The following is a 12,450-nucleotide window of genomic DNA, read 5'->3' on the forward strand; positions in this document are numbered from 1 at the left end:
TTCACTGGTGATGACGTTTATCGACCTCCTCAGATAAATCTGCTGGGCGTCTCAGTGGGAGACCTTCAAGACCGTTAAAAGATAAGTTTTTCTAAAGGCACATCATAACTCTCTTAATAACAAAGTGAATGCATTACTTAACTCGTTAATTAGTGATGGAACCAGAAAGCTGTTTTGTCCTGTTCAGAGGAGAATCCACAGAGCAGACACATTGATGGACCACAGGAGTTCTGAAATAGCCTTGTTAACACATCCAGAGCTGGCTTTTTTCCCCAAAAGTCAGTTAAACTTCCTTGGGACAGACTTTGCATTTCTATAGATAAGAATTATTTGCATTACTTTCCGTTTTCTACAATAAACAGAGTTGTAAAGTAGCTCAAAGACAACGAAAGGCATAAACCCCATAGAATCAGGTAACCCTGAAGGGTAAGTGTGACAAACAGTGCACAGTTTTCCACTGAAGACACCCAACAATCTTTTGTTCCATTTAAAAGTATTTCTCATTTTTTTCCTCCAGCCTTGCTTCTACAACCAACTCTCTTTCTTTTTCTTTTTTTCTTTCTGTTTATTTTTTTTTCTGACCGTGCCACTAGGCTTGTGGGATTCCAGTTCCCCAACCAGGGATCAAACCCGGGCCCTTGGCAGTGAGTGTGTGGAGTCCCAACCACTAGACTGCCAGGGAATTCCCAATTCTTTCTCATATTGACTTTATCATATATCTATCCATTTCTCCATCAACCATCTTATTTTACTGTTCATTTCTAAGTAACTTGCTGATATCAGTACATGTCATTTTTTAAGGAGCTTCCTTGATTAATCAAGAGAATTATACTGGATATACTTTTCAATTTCTAACTTATAAGATCAGATAAGGGGCTTCCCTGGTGGCATAGTGGTTAAGAATCCGCCTGCCAACGCAGGGAACGTGGGCTTGAGCCCTGGTCTGGGAAGATCCCACATGCCGCAGAGCAACTAAGTCCGTGTGTCACAACTCCTGAGCCTGCACTCTAGAGCCCGCGAGACATAACTACTGAGCCCGTGTGCCATAACTACTGAAGCCTGCGCGCCTAGAGCCCGTGCTCCGCAAGAAGAGAAGCCACCACGATGAGAAGCCGACACACCGCAAGGAAGAGTAGCCCCCACTCGTCACAACTAGAGAAAGCCCACGCGCTGTGCAGCACCAAAGACCCAACGCAGCCAAAAATAAATAAAATAAATAAATTAAAAAAATAAGATCAGATAAGCGATACATTTATTCTTGTAAAGGGCCTTGTACTCAGAGTGAGATGTGACGCCATTGGAGTGAAATGATCTAATTTAAGTCTAAATAGTACGACTCTGGCTTCTATGTTGAGTATTGAAATTGGAGGCTCGGGATTTTAGCAAGGAGATGATCTCAGGGGCTTTGACAGTAACATCACTTCATCTGTGTGAGACATGGGATGTTAGGGGTGGAGGTGATGAAAAGGGGTCAGACTTTGGATACATTTGGAAGGTTGAGTTGATAGGATGTGTCAATGGATTGTACACGAAATTAATAAACAGAAACCCCATGACGCCCTGCAATGATAGCAGAGCCCAACAGGAAGAAGAAGGACTCCTTTTCTTTCCTGGCAGGGACTCAGCCAGGGACAAGCCATGGACTCTGTTGAGATAGCCCTCCCAATTCCGCTTTCCCTCTATAAAAGCCATTCTCCCTTGTTTGCCCCGAGGGGACTTGCACGTGACCCTCTGTGGTTGCCCACGTGGAATTGCAATTTTCTGCTGATCCTGAATAAACCCCTCTTTGCTGGAGAAATATCTGGCAGCCTTCTTGTTTCAGGTCACAGTTGGATGTGTGGGGCATGAGAAAAAATTAGAGAGTCAAAAACGATGAAAATGCTTTTGACCTGAACAAGTACAGAATTGCCATTAACAAATGAAGCTGTGGAAGAAATAGGTTTGGGAGAGAAGATCAGTAGTTTAGTTGTTTTCTTTTATCATGGTAAAATATATGTAAGAAAAATTTGCCATTTTAACCATGTTCAAGTGTTAGTTTTGTGGCAGTGTTCTGTGTTGTACGACTATCGCTGCTATTTCCAAAACATTTTCCTCAATCCAAACTAAAACTGTGTACTCATTAAGCAATAACTCCGGGTTCCCACCCCACCCCCAGACCCTGGTCGCTTCTGATCTACTTCCTGTCTCCATGAACTTACTTATTCTAGATGTTTTAGAAGTAGAATTACACAATATTTGTCCTTTTGTGTCTGGCTTTTTTCTCTTAGGCGTAATGTTTTCAAGCGTCATCCATGTTGTATATATCAGAACTTCATTCGTTTTTATGGCTGAATAATATTTCGTTGTATGTATGTGCCAAATTTAGTTTATCCATTTACCTCTTGATGGACACTTGGGTTGTTTTCACCTTTTAGCTCCTGTGAGTAATGCTCTTGTGAAAATTCACATACAAGTATATGAGTCCTTGTTTTCAGTTCTTTTTGATGTATTCCAGGAGTAAATTTGCTGGTCGTATCGTAATTCTGTGTTTAGCTTTTTGAGGAACCACCAAATGTTTTCTACAGTGGCTGCGTCATTTTGTATTCCAGCCTGCAGCTTATGAGGCTTCCAGCTTCACACCATCATCAACACTTGTTGTTTTGGGAGGTTTTCTTTTTTGGTTGTTGTTTTGTTGTTGGAACCATCCTGGTAGCTAGAAAGTGGTATCCCATTAGGTTTAGGTTTGAATTTCCCTAATGACTAGTGGTTTTCATGTGCTATGGGCCATTTGCTTATCTTCTTTGGAGAAATGTCTATTCAAGTTAAATTTGTATATGGTGTAAGGCAAAGATCCAGTTTTATTCTTCTGTATGTGGATATCTAGTTCTCTCAGCATCATTTGTCAAAGAGACTATTTGTTACCCATTAATAGTCTTGGCAACCTTGTAAAAAAATCAGTTGACCATGGATGTGAGGGTTTATTTCCGGAGTTTCAATTCTATATTCATTTCTATCCTTATGACAGTACCATACACTTTGAATACTGTAGTTTTGTAGTAAGTTTTGTTTGTATAGATTGATTTATTTATTGGCTGCGTTGGGTCTTCGTTGCTGCGTTGGGTCTTCGTTGCTGCGTGCAGGCTCTCTCTATTTGCGGCGAGCGGGGGTTACTCTTCGTTGCGGTATGTGGGCTTCTTATTGCGGTGGCTCCTCTTGTTGCGGAGCACGGGCTATGGGCGTGTGGGCTCAGTAGTTGTGGCTCGTGGGCTCTAGAGCGCAGGCTCAGTGGTTGTGGCGCACAGGCTTAGTTGCTCTGCGGCATGTGGGATCTTTCCCCACCAGCGCTGGAACTCGTGTCCCCTGCACTGGCAGGAGGATTCTTAAGTACTGTGCCACCAGGGAAGTCCCTGTAAGTAAGTTTTGAAATTAGAAAGTGTGAGACCTCCATCTTTGTGGTTCCCTTTCAAGGTTGTTTTGACTACTTGGGTTTCTTTGGAATTCCATGTGAATTTTAGGATGGATTTTTCCATTTCTACAAAAATTGCCATTGGAATTTTTATAGAGATTATATTGAATCTGCTTTGGCAAGTATTGTCATCTAAATAATATTAAGTCTTCCAATTCATGAACACAGGCTGTCCTTCCATTTATTTAGGTCATCTTTAATTTTTTCAGCAATTTTCAAAAAAATTTTCAGTGTACAAGGCTTGCATCTTCTTTATTAAATTATTCCTAAGTATTTTATTCTTTTTGATGCTATACAAATGGAATTGGTTTCTTAGTTTCCTTTTCAGATTTGTCATGACTAATTATAGAAATACAACTAAGCTTTGTGCCTTTTTTTTGTTTCCTGCAACTTTCCTAAATTCATTTGTTAGTTCTAACAGTTTTTCTGGATTCTTCAGAGTTTTCTGCATGTAAGATCTTCTCATCTGTGACCAGAGGTAGTTTTATTTCTTCCTTTCCCATTTGCATGTCTTTTCTTTCTTTTTCTTGCTTGATTGCCTGACTAGAGCAGTGGCTTGGGTTTGGACATGTCACATTTGAGATCCTCATTGGCCCTCCTGACAGAGGAGTCAGAGAGACAGTAGAGTCCTTGAGTGAGGGCACCAAGGAGTAGCTCTGAGCTGGAGATGTGCAACTGGGACTGCTCGGCGTGTTGCTGCTGTGTAAAGCCCAGAGGTTGTGTGAGAGGCCACGTGGGGAGTGAGTGTAGGTAAAGAGGAGCAGCAGCCTGAGGTGCAGTCACGGAGACGAAGCCTAGTGATGCCCAAGTCAGGAGACCTTCCTATTCCCATTCCCCTTCATCCCTTCGCTCTAGAAATGAGTATTCCCCACGGATGAAACCTTACAGGCGTCCTTGGATGGTTCCCCAGAAGAAAGTAAGTGCCTTGGCATGGCCTTCTTCTGGGTTTTACTTGGATACGGCCACACCACTGGGCCTGTGTCATTGTTCCAGGGTGACACTGAAGCCAGACTCGTACTCAGCGATGAGAGACTCCTCCGTGAAGGTTTTGTCTCCAGACTCAACCCAGGGAGCTGTGCTCATGTTCCGCTCGGCCCCGAAGCAGAGGAGCGCGGACACACGATGATCCAGAGGGTTCCCTAGGGATCGGGCAGCGTCATCCATTGTTGGGTGGCTCGTGTGCCACTTGTGAGAGGGCTTCCTCTGAGTATCTTTTTCATTCGTCTTACCTCTTCCTCCACGCTCCCTCAATACACCCACGGGGCTCACAGGCCCTTCAGTCCCATCACGTGTCCCCAGGTCCTCTGGGTGTCTTTGGTTCCTCCTCATTCATGCACAGGACCATTCAGGGTACCGACGCGTGTGCCGTGGTGGGTTCGTGGTTATACCAAGCAGCTGGATGCATTCGAAGTACATCGTATGAGCTGAAAGAGTGTATGAATAATGTGTGTTCACGTTTGTTTTTTAAATAAACAGAACATTTGGCTTAATATATACCAAATTATTGATATTAAATGATTGTCATTTCTGGCTGGTGGAACTGGGGGGAATTTATATATCTAATTACATATTTTTAAAGCATTTAATTCTTTGCCATCAGCATGCGTTTCTTATATAAGTAAAAAGTACTTTTAAACTTTTATTTTTAAAAATTTACATTTCCAGTTAATAGGAGATGCCAACACATAAATAAGCAGTCCCATTATCTGTGCTTTTGTGTGGAAGGAGTTAAAGAATTTGCTTGATTCAGGTACACACATTACTGTGTACCTATGTCCAAGACAAGAAAATGGTTGCCTAGAAGCCTCAGGAAAAATGGTTTCTAAGCCTGCAAGAAAAATGCCTTTCTTACCCTCTGCTTCCTTGGAAGTTTATTCACAGTTGGGCACTTTTGGAGGTCTGCTAGCCAACTGGTAGAACGAACTTCAGGAGGGAAACTTTTTTTCTCTTCCACCTCACGTCCTGGATTATTTTGGGTTGGTTTGGGGATAGTGTCTGAGTTTCTATCTCTTGGGCTATTTTTTTTTCCAGGAATATAAAGTTTTTTTCCTTTGATATATGCTTAAATGTTTACTTTTAAGTGATGTAACTTTTCAGAAAACATTAAAGTTTATTTCTGTGGGAAAAATATTTTTTATATTTTTGACTGTTTTTTGTTCCTTCTCTTTTGACATCTCTAGCCAACAAGAACATTAGTCATGACAAGCATGCCATCTGAGTAAGTACTCATTGTTTTGATAACTTTCTACTCAATATAAAATTTTAGAGTTTTTGTTCATATACTGTGCTGCTGTGCTCTTGGGCAGCTCATACCTCTGTTCTGTATTGCTGTTACTTTATATAATTAGTATTGGAGTTAGAAGATCACTGGAAATAAAAGAGTTAAATGACTGTGAACGGTTCAGCACTGAAGACCTCGTGAGTGGTTTGGACAGCATTTAGAGGCGTTATAGTATTTGCTGTTCCTCTTGTTGTCTCGTACCTATTGGCTCTGCATGTCCACCATCCCCACTCCATGAAGGCCCCGTAAGTGGAGCCTCACTGGTGGAAGCATTTCCCTTAAAGGTCTTAAAGAAACGCTTTGGTGGTAAGTTTTCTACCGCTGCGTTAAAGCAGCTGTGTGCACATCTTGTGGGAGAGTTCACAGCTTGCTGGCGTGCTCTTATCACCATCCTTAAACTTTTAGCACGATATAGCACATCCAACAAAAATACAGTGCCATATTCTTTGCAACAGATTTTTGAATTCCTGTTCAAATGGGAAAACTGTGTTTTTTATATCTATCCGAGGTTTTAGGGCTTTAAGACATTTATGAAAACATTGGGGCATCTCAGTGAAAAACAGGCTGCAAAAAGAGTGCATGCTTCCGACACTTTCTGTCGTGGGATCCTTTCCACCTGTGGCATGAAGTTAAAAGGACTGGTTGTTCAAACCACATTTTCTGGTGAAAAAGGAGCACGCTCACAATTTCTGTTAATGTCTTGTGAAATATATTGGTCATCCTAAGTAGTCCAATACAGAAATGAATATTGAATACAGGTCTAGCTTTTTTTTTTTTGCGGTACGCGGGCCTCTCACTGCTGTGGCCTCTCCTGTTGCGAAGCACAGGCTCCGGATGCACAGGCTCAGTGGCCGTGGCTCACGGGCCCAGCAGCTCCGCGGCATGTGGGATCTTCCTGGATTGGGGCATGAACCCTGCATCAGCAGGCAGACTCTCAACCACTGCGCCACCAGGGAAGCCCTGGATCTAGCATTTTTAAAAGTCTATATTTTTGCCCCAGATTAAAAACAGTGATAACTAGTTATTTTCCTAGTTGAAGGTTTGAAAATCAAACTCTTCATTTAGGCCATATCCTCTTTTTTATTCTTTCTTGCCCCACATATACTTCTTGTCTGAAGGTAAGAACAAGACCTAGACACGTTCTGAGGCCATATTGATTAGCCGTGTCTTGAAAAGATCCTTGTTCTTGATTAGCACATCTACAAACAGCCAGCAGCTCCCAGACTTGGAATGAGAAAATCATAGATATGCAGCAACGAGCAAGGTTTCTGAAGAGCATCTGGGTTAGAGGTTTTCACTTCTTTTTGTTTTCTTTGCCTTTTGTCCCCCCAGTTTAATATTTTCCACAACCCCAATAAGCGCAGATCCTCTGGTTGAAGTGGTGATGGGACCCAGCCTTGACCCATCCATCTTCTGTACCCTGGGGATCCCTGAGAACTTCTCACCAGAGTAGAGGTCAAGCCTTTCATTTCACAAGTGGAGAAACGGGTCCTTGTGATTGGCAAACCCAAGTTCATTGGTGTTAAAAATAAGAAATGCCGGGGGATGGGGGGTTGTCAGAGACGGTCTGCACAAGCATGGACAAACCTGCCTCCTTCCCTTTGGAGTATAATTTTTGGAGAAGAGAGAATTTTATTTCTTAACTCACTGTGCACGTCATAGTGTGGCTCAGAAAGCCTACATATTGTTTGTGTTTCATCGGGGATTTCCAAAACTTGCCTGGAGACCGAGGGAGAGGAAAAGTGGAGGGTTGTTTGGGAAGGAAGTTAGAGAGGAAGAATATTTAAAGAGAAAAAAAGCGTTCTTAAGGCATTAGTGGAATGAAAGACCAGAAGATAAACACTGGTGAGCTTTGTGAAATTTGCCCTGAGATTTGATCCGATGACTTAATAAAAAGGACCCCTTTTTCCCCCTCTTAGTAGAAAAGCAATGTGTTTGACTCTCGGCAAATGTTAAATTTTCGAAATAAAATGAGTGGGAAGCTTGGTCCTGACCATGCACAAATTGGTTCAAACGGGACACAGAAGTAAATAATTGCTGTGGTGTCTGGGCAGGTGTCAGGAGGTCTGGTGTGGGATACTGGCCTGCCCCACCCCAGGCACATGGGGAAACCCCTGGTAGCCTTGGGGCCACCGTTTTCTCAGCCATTAGAATAGGTGGTTGGAGTTGAGATCTGAAATTTTTTATTTCCCCACATTTCAAGTCATCGACGGCAAAGAAATTGACATGAGCACCGTAGCCGACATCAATGTAGAATTCTTCCGGTTTTTTACATTTTAATTCATTGCCATCACCTCGATGTTTCTGCTCAGGAAGCACATCCATTGCGTTGGTTTTTCTTCCTATTTGGCAGAAAGCAGAACGTGGTCAACCAGGTTGTGGATAAACTGAAGGGCTTCTCCTTGGCTGGGGAGGCGTGTGGCTGCCCCACGCACGTGCTCGCCAGGAAGCCCCGCCGCACCCAGAACGTGCTGCGGGGCATCGCAAGCGGCTGCTGGATTCTCTCCTTTGAACAGGTAAGCCGCTGCGTCGGCGAAGTACGCATTTGGGTTAGTGTCCTGAAACAGGGCGTCCCGTGGCTTTGGTCAGGCCGAGTGGTGGCCCTGCATCTGTGTTATCATGCTTTCTGTCCTCCTGCTCTGGCCCCTCTGGCTCTCCTCACCTCCAGCCACTGCTGGTCCCCAGGAGGACGGGCAGGTAGCCTTCCAGATATAGACCTGGCAGCCACGGGCAGAAATAAGATAGGGCAGACTTGGCCTGAAAACGCCCAGTGCGTGTTCTCACAGTCAAATGCGCTCTCTTCCGTTTTTGACCAAGAAATAATGTGACCTATGTTAATGATGGTTTAAAAAGCCAAAAGAATTCAATGATTGTTTTCACAGATGGATTTACTTAGGGTGAAACATGTTCATTTAATCCTGTTTGGATATGTTTTATCTTATGCATATCTATCTTTAACATTACTTGCCCTTATTTCTCTGCATTAAATGTAGGGTTTTGGGGTTTTGGGGGTTTTTTTGGGTTTTTTTGTGGTACGCGGGCCTCTCACTGTTGTGGCCTCTCCCTTTGCGGAGCACAGGCTCCAGACGCGCAGGCTCAGCAGCCATGGCTCCGCGGCATGTGGGATCTTCCCGGACCGGGGCACGAACCCGTGTCCCCTGCATCGGCAGGCGGACTCTCAACCACTGTGCCACCAGGGAAGCCCTGTGGGGGGTGGGGGTGGGGTAATCACTGTTTTCATTATTCTTGAAATTGAAATTGTTTGTTACTCTTTCTGTCTTTACTTTGGTACCCAACCTGTGGTCACTCCAAAGCATTGCTGTCTGAGGGTAGCATCATTTGTTACTTGCGTTTCCATTTTGCATCTGCTAAGTTCCCACCCTCCCTTCTCCTTCCCCTAAGCATGGTGTTATATTAATACTGTGTTAATTTAAACTGGTAGAATTATAATACACAAACAAACTGTAGATATATTTTCAAGAACAGTGGTGGTCTTTTTCCCTTATCATGATTTAACCCTGCATCGGTCAGCACAAGAGGTTTAGGACATTAGTGCTTAGAGTCTTGAAGCGGAGAAGGCTGCAGTTCCCCCCAGACGTCCTATTTGCATTGGCGGCGATTGGCGACTACCTTACCTAATTAAGTCTGAGTACCGATGCACATTTACGTGTATGAACTGTCATTGATAACTCCAGCTTCCGTGAGTGAGTATCCTGTGTGCTTTCTCTCCAGTTCACAGTGTCTCTGTCTGTTATCAGTCACCTCTTCCTTCCCTGGTGTCTCAGAGGGAGAGATGTTCTTTATATTTTATGAGGCCAGGCAGCTGTACTTGATTCTGTGCCCAGCCTGTTCTCCTGGAATGTAGAGCCAGCAGAGAGGTCAGACACGAGGGCCAGCGTTTACTGCTGCCAGGCGTGGAGGCCGCTGCCTGGGTGCCCCCTGTGTTTCTGCTCCGTGTCCTGCCGGTGTTCTCCCACTAATCACACATAGAAATGGAGCGAGGTGCACATTTAACTTCTGGCAACCATATGTGGAATTAACCACTCTCTGTGGGATTAACCACTGTCTGTGAGCAAAGCAGGAAGTAAAACATGTTATTTGATAAAATTCCAGTGCTCAGACAAAACTCCCCGCCTGGGCCTTCCTGCCCTGAGGGAGGAGCCTTGCCCACATGACGTAAGTGAATGGATTAAGTGCAATAAGGCAAGAAAATGAAATAAAAGGCATTTAGGTTAGAGGGGAAGAGGTGAGACTACCTCTGTTCTTAGACAGTATGATTGCTTATGTAGACAGTTGCAAGAAATCTATACCAAAAAGCTCTCAGAACTAATAAGTGAGTTCAGCAAATTGTCGGGAAACAAGGATACAGTAATACAAGGTCAACAATGAGGTATTTATGTACAAATCTAACATCAAAAGATGTGCAGGATCTGTGTGCTGGAAACGACAAAACACTGATTTCAAACAACAGAGAGACATACCGTGCGCATGGATTGGAAGACTCGGTATGGTTAAAATGCCATTCCTCCCCAAAATGATTTGCAGATTTAACACATTCCCACTCACACTCACAGGAGAATTCTTTGATGATATAGGCAAGCTGACTCTAAGATGTGTATATGGAGAAAAAGGAACAGAGTAGATGAAACAGTTTTGAAAGAGAAGGACAGAGCTGGAGGCATATGCCCCCCTGCCCCTGGCTTCCAGGAACAGGAGCTGCTTCCCCTCATCTGGAAGGTGACGGAGCTGGGAGTGATGACCCCTTCTGGAAGGGGACCCTGTCCCCTTGGAGAGCCTTCAGCCAGCCTGACCAGCCAGAGAGAACAGTTTCAGACTAGAGAGCACAGCTGAACGGGGTTGGGGAGAGACTCTGATAAGCAGGGTTGGCTGGTCTTTGTGTGGAACACAGGAAACCCCATCCAGCCCTCTACCCAGGTGTCCCCCCACCCTTGTTCCTTGTGCCCATCCTTTCCTAGTGGCCTCTCCAGGTGACACCCTAAAGTAAGCTCCTCTTCAGGGAGAAGGTCACACGGAGGCTCCCATCTGAGCAGTCATCCCCGCTCTTGTCTTTCCCGATATTTATTTCCTCAGCCTGGCCCAGACTCTGGATTCAGGGGTACTCACCTCTGCATGGGACCCTCAGACCCGCCCGCATCTCCACTTCTCCACCCGAGGTGGGGAGTCACAGAGCTGGGCCTGCCCGAGGGAATCAGAGCCGCCTGTGCAGACTCAGAGCCCAGGCACTCCTCCGGCTGCAGTGGGAACAAAGCAGCTTTCGCAGAAGCTGCTGCCCTCCCCACCTCTGACCTTGGCCCGGGGAGCTGGGGGAACTGGGGAGGGGCTGGTGGCAGTGCAGCCTCTGCATTGACCTCCCACCAGGCCAAGGTGGTCCCGGGCTCCCCACGCACACCCCCCAGAGCAGGTCGCAGGCCCCGTGGTGTTCCGGCAACCCCCGCTCTTTCTTCCCTCACTTTACTTTGCAGAACAGTGTGTGAGACTCAGCTCAGGCCTGTGCAGGCAGGAAATTCTCCCGTCCATCATCCAGGAGAGGTGGGCTGTGGGACGTGACCCCCTCTGGGGCATCAGGCGGTGTAAACCTGCCACCCCCAGCTCCTGACCCAGTCTCACTCCTGCGCTCTGGTGTGCTTGGGCCTTGGCCCGGGCTCCCGGCCTGAGATGGTGACTAAGTTCAGGGGCTGCAGGAAGCTGTTTGCTCTGTTTGGGGGCAGCAGGTGTGTAGGGAGCCGGGTCCTAGTCTCCATTTATGAGAAACAGAGATTTAGGGGCCCGCAGGTCACTGAACCCATGCTTCTGCAGGCTAAGCTGGATGTGTGCGGGACTGCGGTCGAGGGGGTGGGCGGTCTGAGTCCACTCGCAGGCTGCAAAGGTCGCTCTGTCCCTGGACCTCGCTCTGTCCTTTCTCCCCCTCCTCGCTTCACTGGCCGCAGGGTCTCCCTGCAGCTCTGCCATCCTCACCCGTCCTGGGGCAGAAATGAGGAGTAGCAGCCTGGGGGCACAGCGGCAAGCGGAAGGCCCGGGAAGGACCAGGCCTGGAGAGCACAGGCCCGCCTGGGCGTCCTGCAGAGGGGCCCACAGAGACCTGGAGCGCCCCAGGAGGAGGGTGACAGCCACTGCCATCCAGGGCAAACATCCAGCCATCTACTCGCCTCTCTGATTGTCTCCAGTCTTCCCACTCGGCCCAGAGATGGGGCCACGTGACGGTGTCCTTGGCTTCATCCTGCTTCCGCTTCCCCACCCTGGGATTTTTATACACACGGCCTCAAGGAACAGGGGCCGGTGGTGAGAGGACCTACCTGCCGACTCATAACCGACGTCCAGACGGATAGAACCACGGGGAGAAATGTGTGCTTCATTAGTAACTAACGAAAGGAGAGTACTTTTCCCGCAGCAAACCGCAACAGGAAAATGAGACGCAGTTATCGGCAAAGTAGTACTAAAATAACACCCCGCACATTGCATATGGGGTACCAGGTGGTCCAGGCTTCCTGATGTCAGTTTGGAGATAGTGGCAAACATCCTAAAAGTTTCCATGGCCTTTGACTTCATAATTCTACATTCGGTCATTTATCTTAACAAGATCATTAAAGATTTACTTATAGGATGTTCATCCCAGCATTGCAATAGAGGAAAAAAGGAAAGTGACTGTCTGATTGGAGGTTCGTTTCTTTTCTGCTGTAATGAAAATTTTCAATAGGGAATTGCT

The 12,450-nt window shown here is 46.0% G+C and overlaps 1 protein-coding gene across 1 annotated transcript in view; it reads left to right on the plus strand.

The window, feature by feature from the left end:
* LOC112415208 (microcephalin-like) overlaps positions 1-12,450 on the plus strand; it is a 98,091-nt gene that overhangs the window by 63,862 nt on the left and 21,779 nt on the right. Inside the window, exons 10-11 of the mRNA XM_024768070.1 lie at positions 5,626-5,663; positions 8,080-8,242. Of these exons, the coding sequence (XP_024623838.1) occupies positions 5,626-5,663; positions 8,080-8,242 (201 nt within the window). The remainder of the gene's footprint in view (positions 1-5,625; positions 5,664-8,079; positions 8,243-12,450) is intronic.

The sequence above is a fragment of the Neophocaena asiaeorientalis genome, unplaced genomic scaffold, assembly GCF_003031525.2.
Source record: "Neophocaena asiaeorientalis asiaeorientalis breed wild unplaced genomic scaffold, Neophocaena_asiaeorientalis_V1.1 scaffold16, whole genome shotgun sequence".
Classification (NCBI taxonomy): Eukaryota; Metazoa; Chordata; class Mammalia; order Artiodactyla; family Phocoenidae; genus Neophocaena; species Neophocaena asiaeorientalis.